At 39.4% G+C, this 27,344-nt stretch overlaps 1 protein-coding gene, 1 long non-coding RNA gene and 1 pseudogene across 13 annotated transcripts; 1 reads left to right on the forward strand and 2 right to left on the reverse strand.

The window, feature by feature from the left end:
* Positions 1 to 147: 147 nt before the first annotated feature.
* LOC123508685 (androgen-induced gene 1 protein-like) lies at positions 148 to 9,801 on the reverse strand. Of its 12 annotated transcripts, none has more exons than XM_045262532.1 (6): positions 9,720 to 9,801; positions 4,163 to 4,384; positions 3,190 to 3,327; positions 2,423 to 2,640; positions 1,913 to 2,064; positions 148 to 1,638 (listed from the first exon to the last, which is right to left on the reverse strand). In XM_045262532.1, exons 2-6 carry the CDS (start codon positions 4,325 to 4,327, stop codon positions 1,586 to 1,588), a joined length of 726 nt encoding a protein of 241 aa, XP_045118467.1. In that variant the 5' UTR covers positions 4,328 to 4,384; positions 9,720 to 9,801; the 3' UTR covers positions 148 to 1,585. The 12 variants fall into 12 exon arrangements, with proteins under 12 accessions (XP_045118467.1, XP_045118477.1, XP_045118468.1 ...); XM_045262542.1 differs by lacking the exon at positions 4,163 to 4,384 and adding an exon at positions 6,705 to 6,893; XM_045262533.1 differs by having other exon boundaries at positions 9,239 to 9,760.
* A 5,777-nt stretch (positions 9,802 to 15,578) lies between these two features.
* Positions 15,579 to 27,344, reverse strand: part of LOC123508813 — a 20,143-nt pseudogene continuing 8,377 nt past the window's right edge.
* On the forward strand, positions 16,329 to 25,376 carry LOC123508814. Its single transcript, XR_006676010.1, has 5 exons — positions 16,329 to 16,489; positions 20,559 to 20,664; positions 21,017 to 21,111; positions 24,865 to 24,953; positions 25,267 to 25,376. It is a non-coding gene; the product is annotated as an uncharacterized LOC123508814 (long non-coding RNA).

A 27,344-nucleotide genomic window follows, 5' to 3' on the forward strand; every position in this document is an offset into this window, starting at 1 on the left:
AAGAAAGAGGAAGAGACCATTGAATGAGGAGGAGGAGGAGGAGGAGCAGGAGAAGAATGAAAGGCAAAAAAAGGAAGAAGAGAAATGAAGAGGAGGTTGGTCTGTTGCTGTCCATCTCTTGTGTTGATGTTCATAATAAACATAACAGTTCTTCATTGTTCTTTATTCCTCCTTGACTGACTTCATTCAAAACCCCGACACACTGAACATCTGAAGCACAATCTTAAATTAATAACATACAAATAAGTCTTCCATGCAGTTGTAGAGAATGTTAATGACTAATGTACGCAACTTTGTTTTCCAGCACCTTCTTCAATACAATTAATTCAGCGTCACAGTTACAAGCCCGTCTTTCTTATATAATAATGGGAATATGAGCACAAGCAGCAATTGGTAACTTCATAGAGTACTTCAATGATTATGAAGAATTTGTTTTGCTCATTAGTAACAATTATATCTAATGGCAGGTTAGATAGCTATGATTTCACTATGTAATCTTTTTGGTGGAGTAGTTTTGTTCCAAAAGAATTAATAACGACAGTAATGGCAATATGAAGTCTTATGGTGCCAGGAAAAGTTGTGATAATGTGCCACCTCTCCCACCTAGACACTGTAGTGAGTCAGGGCCACTGACAACCTGTAGAGTGCAAGCCAGGCACAGAGCCACCCAGCTCACAATTTTGTCCTGAAGGTTGCTGTGAAGGCACTTACTTCATTGTAACTTGAATATGCCAAGTGTTTCATTCATAACGTGTGTAATTCCAAAAACACATGGAAAGGTTAATACGTACTTGTGTGTAACAATTATTTTTATATCAAAACTGTCAGAAAGAACCTGAACCAAATTGTGAATATGAACTTGAAGCAATACTGCAAGGATGAACTTCTTTTGTGACTCCACCAAACTTTACAAGTGCCAAAAAATTTACAACATACTAAACAACAAAATGAAAGCCAACAGACTTTCAAAGTTTTACTCTACATATCTGATGCTATAAATCCATAGCACAAGGATACTAAGGTAAGGGAGGAAGGAACAGCAATCCTAAAAATTATTGGAATGTTACCAACAAATCTTAAGACTATTTGAGAGAGTGATTCTGTAGCAACCACTGTTCATAACTTGAGAACTCACATCACACCATCTTTCCCTTCAGCATGTGTTCACTGACCCAAAAATCAACACCACTGACATCCCAATCAATCCCATTTACTGTACTGAGGACAATGGAAAACATAGACACATGATGACTAAAAAAACATCACTTCAGAGGAAAGATTGTCTGGTGAGTAGCAACCACAATGCCATTCACACACACACACACACTTACATGACTAGCCGTGCCCATCCCTTCACTACAGGCCACGGCAGCAACAACTGAACCTCCTGAGTCATGAATGCTGGAGTTAAATACAATATAAAAGTACACTCTAGGTCTTTCTTCTCATTTGTACCTGATTTAAAGTATCTACCTCAGTCCCTGGTGGTTGTAAGGACGAGCTAAACAACCTTATTATTACTACACACTTGCACCACTCAACACTTTCTGCACCTCAGCTTTTTTTGTCCCCGCGTTGTGTCTCTCTACTGTGACTTGTCCTTCTTGCCTCTGCGTCTGGAAGAACTCTTACCTGAACCTGAAATTTAAAGGTAAAACTCAAGTACAAGAAATTAGATGCCACATTCTTTTCCATATAGAGTACCATTCACTCCTTCACTGCTATTTGCAAACCATTTTGAGATATTACTTCTTGTTCAACAGCTACCTCTAAAGACTACACAAACTAGAAATTGCTAAACCTAATCTTCTAACTCCTCTCTTTCTTGTAGATGCTTATAAAGACTTCATACATTATTTTTAGCACCAATAACTAGTCACACAATTCAGTACACAAACCCTTCACCACTCACCCCAGATGGCCGTGTGGAGCTTCTGGCCGAGGAACACAAAGAAGAGGTTAGGCGGGACCAGGCAGGCCATGAACACAGCCCGGCTCTTGAAGTCCAGCACCTCAAACACTGGGTAGACCCAGAAGCCTCCATAGTATGCAATGAAACACAGCCTGGAATGAGGTGAACAGAGATGAGAATGTTGAGGTGGTTAATAGAATCACTCTGTATTAAATGAAGAAGTCAGGAAAACAGGAGTAGAATGTATTATAGAAGTGATTAGAAGGCAAAAACACAAAATTTAATCATGTAATAGGAAGAAAGGACCAGAAACCAATTAAAAGTCTAGAAAAAAACAAAACCAGTTGAGGAAAGATGATCAAGAAAACAGAGAGGAAGATAAAGTTAAAAGATTGCTATTCATAACCTCTCTCATTTGCATCCAAGTTCTTATTCCTCTTAATTTGATACGTGTTTACAAAACGGAGAAACATGAGAGGAATACAAAGAACTTCAAACTCTCTAACTCACCAAGACACATAGAGGGCTGAGGCCACAATGATTGGGATATACAAGATGCGGCCACGGGGGTACACATGATTGACAAACACCACCTCCAGCAGAGAGGCAATGAGGGGAAGCGTGTGCATGAGATGGTTCAGCCAGCTCGGGAACCAGGCATCCATAGACACAGGGAAGATGAGGTCTCGGTCCACAGCATACAGTCCCCAGAAGATGAGTGGGATGAACTGTAAGGAGAGGAGTGTGTTAGCATGTGGAGTGTGATGTGCTAGAGTTACAAAGGTGCTATATTCACTGTCCACAGCACTTAGCCCCCAGAAGATGAGCAAGGTGAACTATAAGGAAGGGAGTTCCTCCTCAATTTCTAGATGTGAAAGTAACTTAACTTCATGATGTAATTACTTTATATCTCAAACTTCAGACAGCACATCTCCAAGTAGCTATATCTCAACACTATCTATTCATCTTTAACCCTTCAGTACCATGATGCATTTCCATATTCATTCTGCTTACTATTTGGTCATTTTATACAACTTCAAAACTCATGTGGGAGATTAAAATAGTGAAGATTGTGGCCATAAATCTGACCTTCAATGACTCTTCCTAATGTCAATAATGTCTATCATACACATATCTCCAAGTAAAAATGTGTTCCAGTACTGAAGGAGTTAATGTAGGAGGAACACCAGGCAAGAGCAACAAAACAGCAATAAAAAAAGAGCCCACTGAGGTTCACTGTTCTTTATAGCAACACACACAGAGCACCAGAGCCTCACCACTCCCAGAGGAACCACCAGCGTTGTGAGCACAAAGTCCCGAAGCTTCTGCAGGAAACTTCTCTTGTTCGCCACCACAGTTTCTGAGCCGAGCAGGTCATTCAGCACACACAGGCCAAAGAAGCTACACTGCAGGACCTGTTGGGGTGAGCGGCACATGTACACAAGTTCTGACTCTTCCAGTAGTGAAGGACCTGATCAAATTTACTAGTTTAGGTGTTTTTGTGCCTCGACAGTTTATAAAGTTTGTGTTTGTCAATGTGGTGCATGACATGAGTGAGGTGGTGTTGTGTATCTGATTTGATCTGCACCACAAGACAGATCCTTGATTTTTCAGAATAAGAAGAAAGGGTGTCTGAAAATTCAGAAGTACATGACTTTATAGTGGATGTTGAATAATGATAAAACTAATTAAATAAAAGAGCATACAATGGCCACCCACTGAATAGTGATTCTCATGTGAAATTAGCAGGTTATAAAACCTAAGTACGATTTTCAAACTCTGCTCAAATTTGCTTTAATCAGCAGATCAAAAATACTGAAAGATCAAGGTTCATCATTTGGTTAACACCGAGTTATAGTTATCTGTGCTGCTGACAGGACAGAGAATTGCTACCAAAGAGAGGAAAAGACAATGAAGAGAAAAACTCATAACTGTACTGCACTTTATGACAAATATGAAAAGTTTGTAGCACACAAAAAGAGAGAATAAAAAAGCAACACTATAGAAAAAACAAAAGAAAATATCAAGATTTAACAACAAAAATAACCTTAGTACTTATATAAATCTTTATAAATATGTGGGGAAAAAGACATGTGGAGAAAAAATAAATAAATAAACAAAATAAATAAATAAACAAATAAATGAAAAAAAAAGAAAAAAAAAAAAGAAAACACAGCAATGAATAAATAAATGACTAAAGAAGCAATACACAGCGGGACCCCCAGTGAAAGGGTGGCGTTGCATCCTTACCAAGTCGATGTAAGTCAAGTACTTCCAGCGGCCGCCAATGATTTGATGTGTCAAGCGGTAACTATTGGAGCTGGCCGGGATGATGAGTTTGTAGTGGTCAAAATAAAGACCAAAGGCATAAACAAAGAAAGTAAGGGCATGGTAGCCTTTTGGAAGAGCCCCCATTGCTTCCTATTAATATTTTTCTTATCTGGCGTTAAAAAATGTGTTAAACTGTGAATACTGAAAGAAAGACAAGTGGAGGCATTAGAGGTTAGGTTAGTGCAGCCAATTCCTTCCATCACCATCTAAAATTCCTAAATGACACATCTTTATCTTGAGTTTGTTATTTTCATGTTTTTAGACACGGCAGGTAAAAGGAGTCCAAGTATTGAGTGTTGGCTTGACAAAATTCCAGGTACAAAATAGAATATGAGGTGCTTAATGTATCTTGCTTTTTTTTCTTCTAAATAACTACCTATCACTCCATCAATCTGTCACAGTTCATTCCTGTCTCTGTTTGCTTTATCCATCTCATCTACTCTGCATTGTTACTCCACCACTAATCTGTATTGTTACTCCATCACTACTCTTGAGTGTTACTCCACCACTCCACTCTGTATTGTTACTCTCTTGAGTATTACAAAATTCCATCCTGTCTGCCACCCTAAAACCAATAACTACACTCACTGGGCAGGAAAAGACTGGTTTGTAGTCATGTCTGGACACAGCACAATACCTTCTTAAAAATCTTTGTTACTTTCTTAAAAATGGAAAAAATGTGTATTTTCTGTAGATTAATATGATTCACCAAATAATTTCAATAACTATCCAAAACTCTACCATCACATAAGCTAAAAGATGCATTTCTATTTCAGAAATAAATGTACAGATACAAAATTAATATAACCTCCTGAAGTATGAGGAAATATGAAAATTTCACCCACAAAACACTGAAACTCCATGGTAAGTGAGTCAGTGGATATGAAAGTAAACACTATAACAGCATGCTAGCAAATACTTGAAGGAACAAGAAAAATGTATCAGAGACAGGCTTTAGACATGCCTAAACATGAAAAAAGGCAACTGAATCAAGCTTGGGCATAGCAAAAAACATAGCAGTGCCATCAAGATCTCTTGTACAAAACACTCTGGTCACTGATGAGGAAGAGCAGCAGCCTCAGTGAAGAATCAAAGGGCAACACACAGCGAACACTAACACACTAACCTACCATACCACTTCCTGACACAGACTACAACATGCACATATTCTGTCACCTGGAGATAACACTTGTTGCTTATCATGCACTGATTACCAAACAACAAATTTCTCCTTATCATGGCAAACAGCAGCTTTATAACTGAATGCCCACCCTTTGCACAGCTGATGACAAAGAGACCTGTCAGTGAAAGTAACCTTACTTCAAACCACTGAGTATCTGATTCAAGAGTCACTGAAACACGACACATATTACTAAGCACAAAGATCACCAACAGACAAGTGGCATTTACTCCTGCACTATATAGCTTTCATCCTCCCTTTCTAGATCAGTTTTTAAGGTTTCCAGTCATTATATGTCTTAAGTGTTCTCTTCTTCCTTGGCAGTATTTTCTCTGGATGATACACACTGATGCCTCCAGAACACATGTACTTCAGTCACCACTCACAATCTATCTAAAATGTCAAGCTGTAAGAAGAAACCCTGTAGACCAAACCCTTGATGAAATACTCTAATCACACAAAACTTCACCAATCACACCACACTGATTGCCGTGGTTAGCTGGACTTCAGGTGGCCTTGAATCTACCACCACTACACCACTATACTATCACCTCATATCAGAGTTTGTCCAAAGGTTATGTGTGGGGTCTTTTATCAATAAGCCCCCCTTTGTGCATATCTTTACACACTCCAACAGATTGTTACTAGCCTGTCATAAAAAAAATTCCCACTTCTAATTTCAAGCAAGGCAAGCAGTTGTGTTAGAGCTGTGCTTGTTGTGGAAAGGTAATTGGCTGTACTAACAGTGACATCACCTCTCCAGTTTACAAGATTAGAATTTTGAGCAGCTTACATTATCTTGTTTTTTATATTTTTTAATGAAGCTTATCAGGCGTGATAGCAAAACACATTGTAATGATGAAACCTATGTTGTGTGTCAATATTTCCAAGAACTGCCTCAAATCACATGTATTGTCACTCAAATTTGTGGCAGATAATATTTACAGTTTATATATGGTTGTACAAAAGCATGAGAATTTTAACCTAAAAATACAATTTCAAAATACATAAAGGAAAAGAAAATGCATGGAATTAAAATAGGAACTGAGGAGAGACAAAGTGCTTATCAAGAAATCATGTAAGTTCCTCAAAAGAATAAAAAATAACTTAGAAAGAAAAGGAAACTGTACATTACTTAGAAAAAAAGAAGAAATGAGAGCACATCACCACTCCATTAGAACCTAAAAACACAAAATGAGAACACAATTAACAAATTAAGGAATAAAACCTAAAAAAAAAAATAAATAAAAAAAAAATAAAATAAAAAAACACTCAACTTACTCCATCTAGAAAAGTGAGGAATTTGAGGCGACCCCCATAATGCTTGTACCAGAGGTCATAGCGAGGCGATCTTTCCGGCGGGTCAAGGTAGGCATTTGTGTACACGCCCACCGACCACACGACAAATAGTACCACGTGAAGAACTAACTGACCTTCCATGAGTAGTGAGTCTCAGAAACTAGCTGGAAACTGGAAAGGATGAGGAAATATACTGTGATGTTTGGGCAGAGAGCTGGGATATTAACTGGTTCTATATTTTATTAAAAGAAGTAGAGGACAGTTTGAGGATGACAAGATAAAGAGTTTTTGTTTTTCCTAGAGGTTTACAGGGTGAAATGTGAGGTATTGTTTATGGAAGTGGGATTGACAGTGTATAGATAAGTACAGAGTTTTGTTTGCTAGTGTTATTGTGTAACAGAATGCTTATGTTTTCTTAAGGTTTAAAGGGTAAAATGTGAGGGAATGTGTATAGAAATAGAAGTGACAATCTGCAGAGAGGTACGGAGTTTTCTTTGTTAGTGATTAAGAGGCTGAGATGTGAAAAATGCTTAAGTTTTCTAGAGCTTTACAAGGTGAAATGTAAGGGAATGTTTATGCAAGTGACAGTGAGGCATACAAATTTTTCTTTTCTAGCGGTTTAAAAGTCGAGATGTGACAGAATACTTAAGTTTTCTAGAGGTTTACAGGGTGAAATGTGAGGGAATGTGTATGGAAGTGACAGTGACCATGTCTAAAGAGGTACAAAGTTTCCTTTTCTAGTGTTTTAGAGGCTGGTATGTGACAGAATGCTTAAGTTTTTTAGAAGTTTACAGTGTGAAATGTGAGGGAATGTGTATGGAATGACAATGTGTAGAGAGGTACAGAGTTTTCTTTTCTGGTGGTTTAAAGGCTAAGATGTGATGGAATGCTTATAGGAGTGACAGCAAGTGAGGATGTGAGCACCCTGTCTTCAGTATATGTTTAATCAAAGATACAGCTACTGGGGACAGGAAAGTGGAGAGATAAAAAGATAGATGATGAGATAGATGTTGCTACCTACAATGCTCTCCTCTAAACACAGTGAATGCCGCTAGTTTGGCTATTAACACATAAGCAGGGAATCCTCTGTAATACTGGTAATTACATTTCTCCAACACAAACCTACGGGAAAATAGTGACAATCTTTCCCAGCATCCCCTCTTGAAGGAAAAAACGTGCCAGGATGAAATCAAATGCTCCATCCCTTACTAATCAACTGCTGTATTCAAGACATCAAGCACTCCACAAACACAAGATGATTCTGCCATTTAGCGACGTGGCAGAACACGTGAAATGAGACAATACGTAATGCTTCAAGGAATCAGAATAATAAATCTGAGAACTAAGTAATCAAAGAAGTAGGGCAAAAAAACCTGAACCAGAATTATAAACAGTAATTTTTTTGTTTCCACAAAGCCAATATGCTTTATATCACTATTTAAACTGATACAGTGAACCTAAAAAAAAAAAAAAAAAAGGAAAAGTAACAAGGCCACAGTCTGCAAGATGAAATAAGGGTACAGAGCATAGCAATTCAACCCAAAGTTACATAGAAATGCTTAGTTTGGTCTTAAAATCATGCAACAGTGGAGGATTATTAAACTAATGATGTTCTTGGGGTAATCAGACAAGACACACGCATAACTAAACATGCAAGTCAGATACACATTTGCATTACACTTGCAAATAAATAAATAAATAGTTAAAGTATACAAACAATACCAGAAGAAATAGAAAGGTTACAAAATGAGTACGAAGCACCAAAACACATCACACCTGATATTTCACTTAAAAAGCACAATAGCACATTTTCTTTAATATCAGCAGTGATGAATGGGGAGAAGCAACAAGCAGAAACAAGAAAGCTATCAGATAACACATGAACAAACTAATACTTAGCAACCACTGCTGCAATAACAAAGTATTAGTAAACCAATCACCAACTCCTGAAATATTGTTAGGACCTCAAAATTCTGCTTCAAGGGGTCATTCTTAATTCACCAATCAAGTTCAACATTAAAAAATACTATACTTGCATTAACCCAGTCAGTACCAGGATGCATCTTTATATTCATTCAGGTTACTATTTGGCAATTTTATACAGCTTCAGAAACTTTTGTGGGAATTAAAATACTGATTCACTTTCTGACCTCCATAGAATAAAATTGCTTAATCACACCCAAAACTCATGGTAAAAGTACATCCCTGTATTGAAAGGGTTAATCACACTACCTCTCTACCAAGGCAAGTATCAAGAAAAGCTAAGTAATTTTTGAGATACATATGTATGTATTATCTGCAGGTAAGCAATATTATATCACTGGTTAACCCCACTCTCTCTAGCTCTGCCCCATGCAAGTTGTGGGTTAGGAAAGCTTATATTATTTTTTTATGTAAGAGGGAAGATCTGATGATGGGCAGCAAGTAAGACTAATCAAAAAGGCCCACTTAGATGCCAGTCCCTTTGCAGATCCGAGTGTTAGTCAAAAGAATGGGACAAATATCTAGAAACCTACCCTCTTAACTTAAATTAATTCAGGTCATAGGAAGATGGAAATACAAGTCACTCCCACGCTAATACACTTCACTAACAGAGACAACACCAATGGAAAACTTAAAGACCTTCCTGTTCTGTACACTCCTATACAAGCACCTTTGCCAATCTGAGCAGCACTACTCACGTCACCCCAGCAACCCTCACTAACACAGACAAGACCACTATGTAACTTGCTTCCCAGAGATTAGACAGGCAGTCAGGCACCGTAACCAGTAACCCGAGTTGCCTCACAGTCTCACACAGCTTATCTGGCCACGATCTCTCGAGTCACGCATTGGCTACACCACTCACTTAGGAAATCACAGAAACCAAACACCGGCTGATAAAAATAATACCGGTGTTTCTAGCCTGCCTACAACCTTCCTATAGTCTCCAGTGGGCTTATCTACACGTATCCTTGCGTTTGTATTCGATGTTTGTATGAATAAGAGCTAAATAACCTCAGTCGTTTCAGAGCGATGGCAGGCAACCAAAGACCGAGTGAGGCTGGGTTTGTTTACTTCTGTTACCGCAAGTTGCCAGTAGGTCATTCACCCATTCCCTTATTATTATTATTCTTTCAACCTATTTCGTTTTGTATCACTTTGTAGATCTCCCCCACACACCTTCTCTCTCTCACACACACACACACTTTCACACCATAATACACAGGAAATGTTGGGAAAGATGTCATGTTATCAAATTTATATAAGTATCCTAGTTTTTCGACCCTCGCGTTTCATCTCGTCATCTACCCAGGCCATTACCTACCTCCTACATGACAAAAGTCCCCTCGCTTTCCCATTACTCCGTATTACCTCCTGGTTTCCACACTAATGTCAATCCACTGGCTAGCAGCAGCACCCTGACCCCCGTAAAAAGCTAGTTTAATTAAGCTCCCTATAGTTAGATTGTTAAAGCTTATATTCTCTTTTTTCACATTCGTTCTTCTCTATTATTATCCCTGTTTCTCTTTTCTCCTCTCATTCGTTCGTCTTTATTCCCCGTTTCAATTTTTTCCTTTCATTCGTTCGTTTATCATCATTCCTGCCAGGGTCTGCTTCTCTTCTCTTTCGTTCATCACTATGATCCCTACTCGTCCCAACCTCGACCGTCGACGACGTCCTAAACATATTCAAAATACCTTAAAACACTGCTAAACATATTCAAAACACAGTGTAACACTGCTAAACATCTTCAAAACACCCTGCAATACTGCTAAACATATTCAAAACACCCTGCAACACTGCTAAACACATGCGAAACAAATAACATGCCCAAGAAAAAAGTTATATACAGCACACACAGTTTCTATATTTGGGGGTGATATTCTTTTTGCGTTTTTTGTAGTTGGTCTTATATTTTCCCTACATCCATACTAGCCATCCATTGCCTTTTGGTTTGCTTTTTCTTCTTTTGCTCTTTTTGGATGGAGGATGCAGAAGATACTTGTGTGGAACTGCCCTCATCATAGTAAAATCATGGTAAGGGGCAGTATTGTATGGGAAGCTTAACTAAATATGAATGATTCCCCCTCAACAAACCACAACACCCGAAACACACACAAAACAACCCATATGATACTCAAGATATATAAAATGCATCTAAAAACATCTGATACACACTACAACTCCTAAATTATACACAAAAGCTCTCAGTGTCAATATACACCCTAACACTTAACACACCCAGCAGCACTGGTAAGGACTCTTAACACAGCCATGATGCAATTAAAAAACATTTACATCACTCCTTGTGTATCCAAAGCACATTCAAAACACCTTACAAGCCCACTATGAAAACCAAACATACCTAAAATGCTCCCAAAAACACTTATAACATCATACATTACAGAGAATGGAAGGACAGCAGGGGACACTCAATTAAATATTGTGGCTTTTACCCGCAGTCTTTTCTCCCTTTTAATTTTCCTTACTTCTTCCTCTTCTTCTTCCGTTTCTCCACTTTTACACTTTCTACTACCAATATCTACATACCTAAGCATAGAAACATGAGAATGCGTAAAAAACTCTCTCAATTCAATCAAATATCGACGAAGAGGCGCCGCGAGCAAAGCCAGGTTCCCGCCCAGCACGATGACGACTCACCACCTCAGCTGTGACGTCACAAGGGGGGCCGATGGCTCCCCTACATAGTTACGTAACGTATATAAATTTAAAATCGACCCCTCGAAAAAACGCAGCTACGCTCGAATAACTAATATATTATGACTTAGTAAGTACTTTAACTATTATCCATAATATCAAAATATCTCCAGCCTGAGTAGTATTAAAAAAGTATGCAGAAAGTATATAAAAAATAATATTGGAACATTCCACACCGTTAAACCTTCGAAAAGTCCATCCATGCTCACTCTAATTGAATGACAAAAATACTAGGAAACCTGAACTCGCTTTTCGTGCCACTAAAATTTATCTAGAGCCAGAAGTGGACAAATGAAAAATATAACAGCAAAAAATAAGTGTTGAATTCTATACACATTAAGAACCATTGAAAAGTTTACCCATTTTGACTTCACGAGTATAAAGAAAGATTTAAAACAATCTAATCTATTATTCAAAACACACTAAAAGTACATACAAAGTGAACTTGATGAAATACCACCATATTACATTTTAATAAAATGAACTACTAATGGGACAACATACCTTTATAAACTCCACAAAATGGACTCAATCGGTTAGAAACACAATTAAATAGACATAAACGATCTTTTGAATCTATTAAGACTTGCCTAAATCATGAAATAAAAAAGTCAATTTACCGTGACCCATAAAAATGAGCCAGAAAAGGTGCCATATTTACATAAAAAAAACAATAATAGACCACACATTTACCGAACAGAAGAGCGGAAAACACTTAAAAAGCAACTACGCACTCCTAGAAAACAAGAAGACGTACTATCATACTATAGATGTTGAATAATATAGCTAAGAAAATATAAAGAATATTCAAGCCAAGAAGCCGAGACAGGTGGCGGACCCTGGCGGTCATCTCAGAAAGTCAAACTCAGTGGAGAAGCTGCTGCCAGCCGCCATTTTGTCTCACTTATTTTTCTTTAATCACACCAAAATAAAGTGATGACCGATTTATCTGACCAACTGATATGAACGCTAGATAGGTGGCTCCACTCTGAGATATGCTTGGCTTACAATAAGTGAGAAATAAACAAATAACAGGTGATAATACTGCATGATGTCCAGATCTGACCACTTGTTTACATATTACATACTGCTTAAATATCGAACTGTTTCCAGACTCAGCTGCAAAGAACACCTTCAAATGAATTAATGACCTATAAAAGACCCAAATAGCAAGAAAGAAAGCATAAATAAACATTTGCAAGGGGAGGAGGAGGAGGGTGCTATGGTGGGGGCACCGGGGCACTGACTGTTTGGGTTGCATTCACTCACCTTCTCCTGCTTCTCTGATGGAGCTGGGCCATAAAGCTGCTGCCGGTAATATGGAAGCACTGTTGTATATGTGTAATGTGTATGAGTTTATGCATGTATGTATGCGTGGAGTAAGACCGGCAACAACAGACCAACAAAACACCCGCCCGAAGTCCTCCCGACCCCAGCGCCACAACCACCTACACCACTGCCCTCGCTGTAACTGACCTAGCAGACTCACCTACTCCCACACACACACGGGGATGTCAGTAAAGCTGTCATGTTATCAAAATCATATAAATATCCTAGTATTTCAACCCACATGTGCATTTTTCACCTCAGACGTAATACACCTCCTCACCTATCCATTACCTACTCCCTACATGATATAACCGCCCCCACCTCGTTTCCCCCATTACTCCCTATTACCCTTTGGCTTCCCCACGAATGTCACTCCATTGGCAACACACCCCTGTAAAGAGCTAGTTAGATTGATAATGCTTATTTCTTTTTTCTCTCATTCGTTCGTCTCCTACTACTATCTCTGTTTCTCTTTTCTCCTCTCATTCGTTCGTCTTTATTCTTCGTTTCTCTTTTCTCCTTTCATTCGTTCATTTATTGATATCCTTGCTTCTCTTTTCTACTTTTTGTTCGTCACTATTATCCAGTTTCTCTTTTCCTCTCATTCGTTCGTTCACTGTCATCCAGTTTCTCGTTTCTTTTCTCATTCGTTCGTCTATTTTCATCCAGCATTTTTTTCTCCTCTCATTCGGTCATATATAATAATCCTTGTTTCTCTTTTCTCTTCTCTTTCCTTTCGCTAGAAGTGATCAAAAAGTGTTGTCAAGCACTACATTTACTTCATAATCACCTTTGGGATGCATAAATTACCTCAGAATTACCTAAAGAATCTCATTACCTCAGAATTACCTTAAAAGTGGTGAGATTACACTAATCTGGGGTAATTATCCAAAAAAAAATGAGAGCCCTGTCAGACCCTCTTCCTTCTTGGCCAGTGGATGCGCGCGGGCCGAGGCTGGATAATCAACAATGCACTCGTTCCACTTATTATACTATGCACTAAACTGAAGTGAAGTATGATGAGGCATAAATATGTCAAAGTAAATTATAAGCCGCCTCCTTCTCCATTTTTGCTCTTTTCTCACTTTTCCCTTCCCTTTTATCTACACTGTTTATAACGCACCTCTATACCTCCGAATATTTCCTCATTTGACCATTCTATACTTCAGTACAGCGAGTATTGTCAGCGTATACTGTGTGTGAAGAGAGCTTTGTGTGAAACTTTATTATACAACGTTCATGGCCAGACACGGAGGCCACATGTCTGGGTGGGAATGTGAAATGTGGCATGTGGCCGGGACTCATTGGTAGCCTGCCTTTCCGGCCCAACTCCCTTAGGAAATGTACATTATGGTAGGCCCTTAGAGCACAGTGGCGAGCGAGCATCATTAATAATCTGTACTCTGCCACTCGTCACAGTTGCTGCCCAGGGACTTGCTTGTAGTAGTTATTACTTGTATATTACTTGTATCAGTGATGGCCGCTGCTAGTTTTTTTTTTTTTTTTTTTTATTCCGAGGAAATTCAAATCAGATTCCAGGCCTAGATCAGTCATCCACAGTTGATTAATTTTATCATAAATAGAAAACTCTTTAATCAACTTCAGATGAGCGCCACCGCCCACGCCTCGGGTTTGTACATTAACTGTGGTGTGGAGTGCCAAGTTAGTCATTCACCTTATAGACAGACCTTGGCATTTAGTAAAGAATTGGATAATGAAACCAAGTGGAATATTCGAACACGTATGTTTATTTGATTTAGTATAGTACACGTTTATTATCTTTATTTGCTCATTGTCGTACTTTTCACGTCACCACATTGCTAGAACACCGAGGAAAGGAAAAGTAAAAGCTGCTGTTGCCTGTCGGAGTTGAGTCTAGGTAAAAATAAACACGGATCGCTGCGAAGAACATGTGGGTAATGGAAACACGCATTTTTATATTGTCCGTCAGCTTCTATCTTCCACCCTTTGCCATCATTAGTTGTGCGTCATTCGACACTCACTAAACCTGCAACAAAAAAGTCAGTACATATCTTTGATGGTTTAACTGAAGATTCAGTTTTTTAGTTTCTTGTCTCGCTTCAAACCATCATGAACTTAGATATAAAACTAAATAGGCAGGTAGGTCAGAGAAGCAAGGCGTTTGGTGCGTGAAACTAACACGATTCAACGCATAGTGACCCATTATTTCCTCCTTACGATAGCAGAAATAACAGATAACGCAATAGACAACATAAATCAGAATAAAAGTGAGAAAAAAACTGTAAAAATTGAGGAAAATATGAGGTTCCTTCAAAGCATAAAGGAATGAAATCTGCATCAAATAGCAAAATCACCAAGTCAAGTCAATGCCATGCCTGTTAATCCAATAGAAGTTAGCATAATGGAGTGATGAACGATATATTTACCATGAAGCACTGCAAGGAGACATCACGAGCGAGCGGCAGGGGTGGTGTTGGAAGCACTATATTCCCCACAGCCACACACAACCGCAGTACAAATAGATACACAGCACTTCGAGTATAATGGAACCAGGGGCAAGAATACACAGATACACAGATGTCATTTTGTAGACTTTTGCTTTGTTTTAAAAATGAAAATAGTGTGGATTATAGTATTGTTGTTTTAGTGTTGTCTATATGATACTTTTTTTGTGTGTTTTTTAGGTTTATAATGAAGTGAGATTTTGCAATGTTTTGTTATTTTTTTCCTTATAACTGCGTAGAAGAAAGCTCTCTCTCTCTCTCTCTCTCTCTCTCTCTCTCTCTCTCTCTCTTATGTAATCAGCGTTACCCTCCCTCATTAACTAAAAAAGAAATACAGTCATTAATATTCATGAATATGTATATTTATTTAACATTTGCATAACCGGAGAACGAATAACATTAATTAACACTTGGACGGATCATATTTCACTCTCTTTATATTTCACGCTTGCAAATCTTCAACCCCTTGCATTCCATCATGGCTCCTGCTCGTCGTCATCAACATTTCCTTCCTCGTCGTTGTTATGCTCCTCCTGGCCGTTCTCGAAGTAATTATTGTCCTCCTCCTGCTCCTCGTCCTCGTCCTCGTCCTCGTCCTCGTCGTCGTTGCCCTCGTCCTCACCGAAGTCGTCAGCCATCGCCTCCTGATATTGCTGGTACTCAGACATCAGGTCATTCACGTTTGCTTCTGCCTCAGTAAACTCCATCTCGTCCATGCCTTCCCCGTGTACCTGTGAGTGAGTGGGTGAGCGAGTGAGTGAGTGAGTTAGTGTGTGTGTGTGTGTGTGTGTGTGTGTGTGTGTGTGTGTGTGTGTGTGTGTGTGTGTGAATGAGTGTAATTGATTGAGTGAGTGAGTGAGTGAGTGAGTGAGTGTGTGAGAATGAATGAGTGTGACTGATTGATTGATTGAGTTAGTGAGTGAGGGAGTGAATGAGTGAGTGAGTAAGTGAGTAAATGAATGATGAGTAATTAGCAAAGTAGTTTCTAAGTATATATCTGAACAGCTATTAAACAAACTAGCTTGTCTACATATAGTAACCCCACCTTCCTCCTCTCTCTCTCTCTCTCTCTCTCTCTCTCTCTCACCAGTGGAGGAACGCTCGTCGCCGGAACATGGAAGAGAACTGCTCAGCGACTCTCAAGAACAGTTCCTGAATCGCTGTCGTGTTGCCAATGAAAGTCCCGGACATCTTGTAGCCTGGAGGAGAAGCGGAGAGCGGGAAGAGGCACGTTAGTTCCCGAGTAGCAAGGTAAGTTTCGAAGGGCAAGTGTGGCTGGTTGGAAAGTAATGATGTAACAGGAAGCTTTAATAATTTTTCTTTTTTCTCTCTGGCTTTCAAATGGATGTGTGGAAAGACAGACTGGTAGGAAGAAAGACTGATAGATGTATTGCTAGGAGTGATGGCTAGTAGATAAACTGATTGGAGAAGAAACTGGTAAACTGCAAGGAGGACTAAATGATAGGTAAACTGGCAGAATGACAAACTGTAACAGACAACTGGTAGGTAGATAAACAGGTAAAAGGACACGTTGAAGGGAGAAAAGATGATAGATAAAGTGATGGAGGGACGAATTAATGGCTAGACTAAACTGGTGGAAAGAATGACCAGCAGACACTCACTACTCAACCTGAGGCGATAGACAACTGAGAGCTAAATTGATGAAAGGACAAGTTGACTGGAGAAAAGATAGATAAAATGATGGAAGAACGAATTGATGACAAGACTGAACTGATGGAAGGATTGATTATTTAGAGTCCTTTTCACGCCACTGCAGAATAAACAAATGATAGATAAAAATGATGAAGGACAAGTTAACTGGAGAAAACAGAAAAATAATAGGTAGGCAGATTGATGGCAAGACTTTACGCTGATCGGATGAGAAGCGGTGTGTTCAACGTGGTGTGGTCGTTGGCGTGGCAAGACGAAACTAGTGAAATGACAAAAGTGAAAGATAGACAACTAATACGTAGATAAACAAACAGCTGAGAGGACACATTGGTGGGATAGATAAAGATAGATAGATTAAATAAGGGAATGGATGGATGGATTTTGGCTAAGGCGGATTAAATAAGGAGATAAATTGATGGTAAGACTAACTAATGGAAGAAATGATTGACAGACAGACTCTTTCCTCACCTCGTGGCGGAATATCACACACAGCCGTTTTGACGTTATTGGGTATCCACTCCACGAAGAAGGAGCTGTTCTTGTTTTGCACGTTCAGCATCTGTTCATCCACCTCCCTCATGGACATCCTCCCCCTGAACACCATCGCCACTGTCAAATACCTGTAGGAGAGATAAGAAGCCACTGTAGAGAGTATTGTCCTTTTTGTTTTGTTCTGTTTCTATATGTGTCCAGGTTTGTTTGGTCCAGATGTCTCTCTTCTCCTGTCTCATGTTTTGCCACCTGTTGTAAGATGAATTTGCTGTCGTTTATTTCAGATTTATTATGTCTATGTTCTTTCTATCCTATCATTTTTTTTTATTTTCATACGTATCTCCAGTGTTGTTATGTCTCTATATTCTTTCTCTCCTATCTCTTTTATTTCCATCCATACGTATCTCCAATGTTGTTATGCTTTCATGTTCTTTCTCTCCTATTCTTTTATCTCCATACTTATCTCCAGTTTTGTTATGTCTCTATATTCTTCCTCTCCTATCTTATCATTTCCATATCTATCTCCAGTGCTGTTATGTCCTTATGCTCTTTCTTTCATATATCTTTTCATCGCCATACGTATCTCCAGTGTTGTTATGTCTCTCATTTCTCTCCAATCATTTTCTCCATACCTATGTCAAATTTAGTTATACTCCCATATTTTTATTTTATTTTAATCGTTTATCTCTAGCTTTACCTTTGCCCTTGTCTTCTCTTCATCCTTTCTATCTTATCTTTTACCTCCATGCCTATGTTCAATCTTGTCTCTTTTTCCCCTATCCCATACCTCTGTTTTGGTTTGTAGGATAAATGTCTGGGAAATGATGGTAGGTTGAAATAAGTAGGTTGTATTTTTCCTGCAAGATCCGCCACGTGTAAGTCTGAAGGCTTCTTGCAATTTTCCTTATTTTTCTTACATTATTTTGCCGAGGTGCTTTAATTGCAAGGCCTGTCACGTGAAGGTCCGATGGCTACTTGCAGCTTCCCTTATTTTCTTACATTCTTTTGGTGGAAGGCGATGTAATTAGTGAGGCAGTGCGTCTCTTACCTGTCTGGGGTCACGCACACATCAGGTTTCTGGCATCAAACAACTGGAAGATCAAGTTCTGGCATTGTCTTCCCTTATTTTCTTACGTTCTTTTTCGAGGGGGGCGCTGTAATTAGTGAGGTATTAAGTCAGTCTCTTACCTGCCTTGTCTGGGATCACACGCACACATCATGTTTCTGGCGTCAAACAGCTGGAAAGTCAGTTCTGGCACGGTCTGGGCGCGGAAGGCCTTGTCTCCGCGGGCTGTGAGGGGCGCGAATCCAGGCATGAAAAAATGGAGGCGAGGGAAGGGAACCATGTTGACTGCCAGCTTACGGAGATCAGAGTTCAGCTGCCCTGGAAACCTGTGGAGAAATGGGACTATTGAGGCTTTCCCATTGATGAGTGAGTGTATGATTGGTTTCTGGGTGTTTGTAACTATGGTGATTCTCTCCCATACAGATAGGTAATGGTGAGCGATTGTTTGGTTCCAGTATCAGTAAGTCAGTCAGTCAGTCGGTCAGTTATCATTCACTACATATAAGAAGGAGTGTTGTTGCTGCTGCTGCTGCTGCTGTTGTTGTTGTTGTTGTTGTTGTTGTTGTTGTTTGGACTGTTAAAATCTAATGAAATACGAGTGGCAGGTATAAGGTGAAGGGAAACGCTTATTTGGTTACTTATCAAAGGAAGATTAGTATTTCTTGACAATATAAAAGAAAGAAAAATTGGCGTTTCTTGACTTGTCATAAAGTTACACCTTGATCTACACACACACACACACACACACACACACACACACACACACACACACACACACACACACCGGAGGCAAGTGGTGACCCCGGACATGGCGAGGGACACGAGGTGGTTGAGGTCTCCGTAGGTTGGCGTGGTGAGCTTGAGTGTTCTGAAGCAGATGTCATAGAGCGCCTCGTTGTCAATGCAGTAAGTCTCGTCAGTGTTCTCGATCAGCTGGTTCACGGTGAGGGTCGCGTTGTAAGGCTCCACCACCGTGTCTGACACCTGAAACACACACACACACACACACACATACATTACGATACAGGGAGATTTATGAGTATTTTTTCCTTAATATTGGTAGATTTAAAAGTTTTTCAGTATTATTGGTAGGTTTTATGTGTGTTCCTTACCTAGTTTTATGAGTTTTTCCGTAATACAGGTAGTTTTTTTAGTCTCTCCGTAATATTGGTAGGTTTATGAATGTTGCGTATAGTTTTGTGAGTTTTCTGTGTTATATTTAGTCTCATGAGTGTTCCATAATATAAATAGTTGCATGAGTGTTACGTATTATAGATAGTTTTATGAGTTCGCTTTACAGGGAGTTTTATGAGTGTTTCGTATAGTTTTATGAGTATTTCGTATTTTCAAAGCATATTCGCTGTGAGAGTCCTTTGAGTATCTATTGTACTGTAGCTCTAGGACCTTTCCATTACAGTCTGTCTTCATACTAATGCCCTTATATATAATCCTTCCTAGACCATCTGTGTTTGCTCCTGAGCCTCTCCCATACATCCTCTCTATATTGCTTTCTGTGACCTTTCCAGTCATTCTTATAGCTTCCCCGGTTGTAGCTCTAAGAAACTTGTCCATTATAGCCTGTTTTCATTGTTTTATATTCCTACATAGACCTTTTGTGTTTGCTCTATCCTCTCCTACACAGCCTCTCTTTATTGCTTTTTGTGATAATCAAACTCTTTTACAGAGACCATCACCTGTTGCAGCTCTAGAACTCGTCCATTACAGCGTGTTTTCATTGCTTTCTGTGATAATTAACCTTTACAATCCTTTCTGGACCCCCTGTGTTTGCACCAGAACCTCTCTTATACAGCCGTTCTTTATATTGTCTTTACTGAGAATTCGTCCATAGTAGTCTGCTTTCGTTGCTTCCTTTGATAATTAACGTTTACAGTCCTTTCTAGATCCCTGTATTTGCTCCAGAACCTCTCTTATACAGCCTTTCTTTATATTACTTCTGTTTACTGCTTCCTGTGACGTCTCAAGTCATCAGCTTCCCCATGTTGTAGTATAGTGTAGTTTAACCAGTCCATACTTATCCTACACTCACCTTTGGGCTGGGTACGACTGAGAAGGTGTTCATGATCCTGTCAGGGAACTCCTCTCGGATCTTACTGAGCAGCAGCGTGCCCATGCCAGACCCCGTGCCGCCCCCGAGGGAGTGAGCCAGCTGGAACCCCTGAAATACACACAAGGCTCGGTAAGTTCGCCTCGATTGTTTTGTAATGCTGTGTTAGGTTTGATGTCTTTTGGTAATGTTGGTTCCTGCATGTGTCTTGAAATATATAGATACATCATTGAGATTTCTACTGCTGTTACTACTACAACTACGTTTACTTCTACGGCTACTACTACTATTACTACTACTACTACTACTACTACTACTACTACTACTACTACTACTACTACTACTACTACTACTATTACCACTACTACTATTACCACTACTACTATTACCACTACTACTACTACTACTACTACTACTACTACTACTACTACTACTACTGTTACTATCTTAAAACACACACACACGCCAGTTACTATCCTTGCAGATGTGTACGCTGTCATCTCCGTGCAGTGTACACTCACATCCCGGCACTCCTAACAGATGTCACTACTGCATACATTCATTCATTCCTATCATGACGTAAGAATTTTTTGTACTTTTGTAATATGTAAATACGATTACATTTTTTTTCCCATCAGAGAGAGAGAGGGAGACAGAGAGAGAGAGAGGGAGGGAGTGAGTGAGTTAAGGGTGAGTGTGTCTGTTCGTCTCTCTTGATCGTGACTCGGGTTCGATTCCTGGATTTAGAATAGTTGAAGCTGAGTTAGCTGACTGTGCACTTCACTCCACAGCTTCTTCATCTCCCTTGACAATCTTTTCTTCATTCTTTAAGCCAGGGGTTCTCAATCTTAGGTTAGCGAAGCCCCAGGGATTTATAAGATTTCCAGGGGTACTTAGATGGCTGATCACATAATATCCTTTGCAGTACCGTTGCATACTGAGTTAGTCACCAAATTAACTAGTTCGATGTCAGATTACTTTGGGTTTAGGTAGGCAGTCTTTTAACTCCGGGGGATCTTAACGAGGAAAAGATTGAGAACCCCTGCCTCATCATAGTGTATTTATGTATGTACGTATGTACGTGTATATGTGTTTATGTACTTACTGTACGTATGTATGTACTTTCGTTACGTTTGAAAATATCATATCAGCGCTATATGCCCACGATTTTGCGACACTATAACACAAACCAAATTATCTTTATTGTGTGTGTGTGTGTGTGTGTGTGTGTGTGTGTGTGTGTGTGTGTTTTTTTTTTCCTGTCTTTCGTTGTATAGATGGTGATGCTTTATTTTAATTTTTCATCAATATTTTACTTTACACCCTTCATTCTTTAGTTTAGGCCCTACTTGTTTACTTATACTACTACTACTACTACTACTACTACTACTACTACTACTACTACTACTACTACTACTACTACTACTACTACTACTACTACTACTACTACTACTACTACTACTACTACTACCACCACCACCACCTCAGCCACACACCTGCAGACACTCGCAACTCTCACACTCCTTCCTTATTCTGTCCAACACGGAGTCCACCAGCTCGGCGCCCTCCGTGTAGTGGCCCTTCGCCCAGTTGTTGCCGGCGCCCGTCTGACCTGCAGGAAGAGGAGGAGGAGAAGGCATACAAAATAATACATAGGAAAGAACAGACACCAGCATCCTTAGTAGGTCAAACAGGGGTGTCTGTGTGACTATCCTACCACAAGAAGTATTATCTCACGAGACTTAAATGTCAAAAGAAGGAACTTGTGACGAAAAGAAAAAAATAAACAACTTAGATCCAGGTTTCAATTATTAGCCCAGCGCTTTTCCTCTCCCCATCACACACTTACCGAAGACAAAGTTATCAGGCTTGAAGAGAGAACCGTAAGGGGAGGTCCGGACGGCATCCATTGTCCCGGGTTCCAGGTCCACCAGAATGGCCCGGGGCACGAACCTTCCCCCTGAGGCACAGCAGAGAGAGAGAGAGAGAGAGAGAGAGAGAGAGAGAATGGGGGAATGAAAGATGAATAGGGAAGTGATTAGGAACGATTGAAAGGGAAATGAAAAGAAAGAGACGATTAATATGATAGGACGAAAAAGGAAGGAAGATGAATAGAGAGAAAAAAAAAAGGTAGAAAACAGAAAAGAAAGAATGAAGAAACGTGATAAGCTACAAAATTATAGTAAAAAAAACATCTTCATCTATTTTCTTGTCTCCTACTCCGCTTTTATTCCATCTTATCCTTCTTCCTTCATTCACACTCTTTATCCTTTCCTCTTTCTCTTCTCCCCTTCTCTCCTTGACTTCTCCCTTCACATATTCCTTTAAACCTTTTTCTCTTCCCCATAACTCGTCTCTCTACCGGTTCTCTTTCATATTCTCTCTCTCTCTCTCTTTTCCATTCTCTCTCCTTTCTTCCGTGTGTACATGCGTCACTCTTGTCTCCTCCCTTTCCTGCCTTTAATCTCTTTCACTCGTAACTTTCTTCCCTCTAACTATTCCTTCCTACCCCCTGTTCTTCCTTCTCACAAATAACTCCCCTCCACCTTCCCTCCTTCCATCCTTCAGTCCATTGTATTAAATCTATTCAAATGCCTGGTAATTAACACGCTCGCCTCAGCAGTGACTATAAACTACTGATAATGACTCGGAACCATGCGTCAGTTGCTCTACCGTGACTCAAAAATGTGCTCACGAAGGGGCAGTACTGTCACCAAACTATTATTTTTTTTTATTTCATATACTTGGTGATAGATGGGAGTGATTTGGGTAAGAAATTAAGAGATCTGCCACCAAGGAACAGTGCGGAAGCTGACTGATTGGTAACTTTATTGTTGTAGCAGTGTATAGATGGGTACTGTCACCAAACTAGTTCATATACTTGGCAATAGATGGGAGTGATTTGAGTACGTAGTTAAGAGATCTGCCACCAGGGAACAGTGCGGAAGCTGACTGATTGATAACTTTATTGTTGTAGCAGTGTATACAACAAGGGAGGAGGTCGGGTCATGCCGGCCACCCCTTAAACATGGGACGGGCATGATTTAAACGCTTCACTACCATGACACGCCTTCATATTTATTCAGGTTACAATTAGGCGATTTTATACAGCTTCAGAAACTCATTTGGAGATTATAATAGTGAAGAATCTGGACCATTAACCTTCTGACCTCCACAACACCTTGCTAGTGTAAGTAAAATCGTCTAATCACACCCAAACCTCATGATAAATATGCGTCTCAGTATTCAGTCAGGAGGCGGAACTAAACAAGGCTGAAAGTTTGCTAGGAGTGAGTGGTGTCGGTGGTTCGAAGAGGAGTTTCATATGTCGAGGCACTTATTCTCTCCCTCCGTCTCTCTCTCTCTCTCTCTCTCTCTCTCTCTCTCTGGTGTTTAGTTCTTTGAAGTATACCGACTCATAAGGTTCAGATTATTTCAGGCTTGTCGTTTCTGAGTGTGCAGTGACGTCATTACGCCAGGATAACCGTAGTGGTGAGTCAGCGTGAGTCAGCGTGAATGGTATGGTTGAGGATAGACTCGTATTACACAGTTGAAGGATTTTCCACACCACTCAATATCAATTCTACATTTGTTCCTCTAAGCCATTTACTTCCTTCTTCTCTGTTTTATCCTTTTTCCCTAACAACTTTCCTTCATCATAATCTTTCTCTTTCCTCTCATTCCTATTCCTCTCTCGTCCCTCGAATACTCGTTCCTTCCTTTCCTCTCACCCCTTAACATCTTTCCCTCTCTCTTACCTCCATTCTTCTCTCGCTCTCTCAATCCTAGCATTTTTCTCCTCCTCTTACCTATTGCTTTCCTCCTTTCCTCCCTTCCTATCACCATCTTAATCTTTTGAATATTCCTCCTCTCTCTCCCTCACTAATTCTCATTCTAACTCCCTCCTCCCTGCTGCGCCTTAACCCCTTCAATATTGAGACACATTTTTACCTTGAGTTTAGAGTATGGAGTCTATGGAGGTCAAAAGATTCATGGACCAGAGTCTTTAATATGCTAATCCTAACATATGTTTCTGAAAATGCATAAAATCACCTAATAGCAATAAGAATGAATATGAAAAAGCGTCCTGGTACTGAAGGGATTCACTCTCACTCACTCCTCACTGACTGACTGACTGACTGACTCACTCACTCACTCACTCACTCACTCACTCACTCACTCACTCCTCACTGACTGACTAACTGACTGACTCATTCACTCACTCACGCACTCACACACTCACTCACTCATGCACACACACTCACTCACTCACTCACTCTTTCCTCACGCCTCACCTGTGGACTCGTTGTAGAAGACATTGACTCTCTCCAGCTGGATGTCGTGGGTTCCCTGGTACAGACCGCTGGGCTGAACGCCGTGCTCGTCACTAATCACCTCCCAGAACTGAGGAGGAGAACCAGGTGAGTGAGTAAATGAGCGAGTGGTGTGACTGAGTGAGTGTGTGTGTGTGAGTGTGTGAATGGGTGAGTGAGTGAAAAAATGTGAGTGTCTGAGTTTGTGGTCTGTGGGTGGGTGAATGAGTGAGTGAGTGTGTGGGTGAGTGAGTAGATGAGTGGATGGGTGAATGAGTGAGTGAGTGAGTGAGTGAGGTTAGGGTAAGCTCCAGTGACTTACGCTCTTACTATAATGTTCCCTTCTTATCACCCTGTATTCTTCCTCTTTCCCCACTTCCCTCTCCCCATTTTTTACTTTTTCATTTTGATTCGATTCAAGGCGCCGCAACAACCAGGGGACACATGGCGCTACGAGAACCAGTGAGGAATGCTCGGGTTTGGAACTGACTGGCTGATGTAAATTCGTCTGTAATAATCAATAATTTCCAGAACTAAGGGCTGTGTTCTTAAACATCCTTGCAATGCACCTTGACTTCTTTAAAAAATGTCTAGTTTAGGTTATTCATTTTTTTAGTGGTGTTTTTAAGGTTCTAGTGACAGATTGAGAAGCTATGTGTATCATTAACAGGAGAAACACTGTTTGAGGAACCAGGATAATCATCTCTTGGCCTTTGAAAATAGTAGTTTCTGAATAAGGGTCTAAAAACTATGTGATAGACTTATAAACATTCATAAGAAATATTTTGGAATCCAACTTCTTATCAATATTTTTTCTGACCAATATTCTAGAGGCAAAATTAGATTAACATAAGAATGAAAGTTAAAAAGTAATAATTTCAAAACATCTTATTTACCCTTGCAAAAAATATCAAAAAGACATTTATTTTAACTCATATTTCACTCTGATTGATTGACCAATCTTAATTAACTTTATTTGGCAAGTGACATAAAAAAAAATCTGCATATCAATTATTATATTCTCAATTTCAATATATATTTCACTATAATCAATTCACCAATATTAATCAACTTTATTTGGCAAGTGGCATCAAAAAACTTGTCTCAGTTACTCTATTCTCAATTTTAACATACATTTCCCTCTAATCAATTCACCAATCTTCCTCTATTTCATTTGACAAGTGGGATAAGAAAAACCTGATCTCAATAATACTATTCTCCATTTTGATATATATTTCATTCTGATTAATTCACCAATCTCAATCAACTTTATTTGACAAGTGACATAAAAAATCCTCATTTATTCTGTTCTCAATCTTAACGTACATTTCACTCTAATCAATTCACCAATCTTATTCTATTTCTGGAAAAGTTAGCGCAATTATTCTGTCATTGTGTTCGTATTCTTTATCCTTTATTTTTTGTCACGCCTATGTGTCATCCTCCCTTCATTTGTCACCCGCACCTTTGTTCCCACTCACACCTGTCGTCCGCCGCCAGTCTGCCCTCTTACGTGTTGCATTCCCGCTACATCTATCACCCCTTGTCTCATTACTGCTATTCATCTCACTCCTTTCATACAAGTGCTGATTCTCTCTCTCTCTCTCTCTCTCTCTCTCTCTCTCTCTCTCTCTCTCTCTCTCTCTCTCTCTCTCTCTCTCTCTGTCTGTCTTCATTTTTCGTCATTCATCATTTTTCTTATTCATTGCGTCGTAATTCTTTTGTTTTTGATTCACGTGTCGGTTTATTCATATTTTCTTTCTTCTTCCTTTATTTTCTTCCGTCTCTATTTTTCTTGTTTTTTGCATTTTTTCTTACTTTTCTTTCATTGATATTTTTCTTCCTCCTCCTTCGCTTTCTTCTATATTTTCTTTTGTTTTTGTTTTTTATATTCTCAAGTCTTTTTCTTACTTTTTTTTTCTTGTTTTGTTGATTTCTGTCTTTTAAATTCACTTCTTATTTCTTTTTTCTCTTATTTAATTCTTCTTTCCCCCATTTCTTCGTTCCTACTTTCTTTACATTCCTTCATTCTTCCTTCCTTCCTTCTTTCTTTCCCTCCTTTCATATACCGTGTCTCATATTTTCCTTCATGCCTTCTCCTTCCTTCGCTCCTTCATTCCTTCCTTCGTATTTCTTGCTCTTACTTATCTTCCTTCATATTTTCCTTCTTTCCTTCCTTCCTCATAAATCTCACACAATAATCTTACTGGTACTTATTTTTGCAATCTTGCGGACACACACACACACACACACACACACACACAGAGAGAGAGAGAGAGAGAGGGGAGGTTAGTCTAAATATTGTCATGGATCAATAAAAGGAAAGGTTATATTGGTTTCCTTTCTGGTGCATTATTTGTAGCGACCTTCTCTGTTGTAGTAGTTGTAGTAGTAGTAGTTGTTGTTGTAGTAGTAGTAGTTGTAGTAGTAGTAGTTGTAGTAGTAATAGTAGTAATGTTGTTGCTATTACTTTACGCAACAATAACCACTGCTGTTGTT

The sequence above is a fragment of the Portunus trituberculatus genome, chromosome 25 (assembly GCF_017591435.1).
Source record: "Portunus trituberculatus isolate SZX2019 chromosome 25, ASM1759143v1, whole genome shotgun sequence".
NCBI classification, from domain to species: Eukaryota; Metazoa; Arthropoda; class Malacostraca; order Decapoda; family Portunidae; genus Portunus; species Portunus trituberculatus.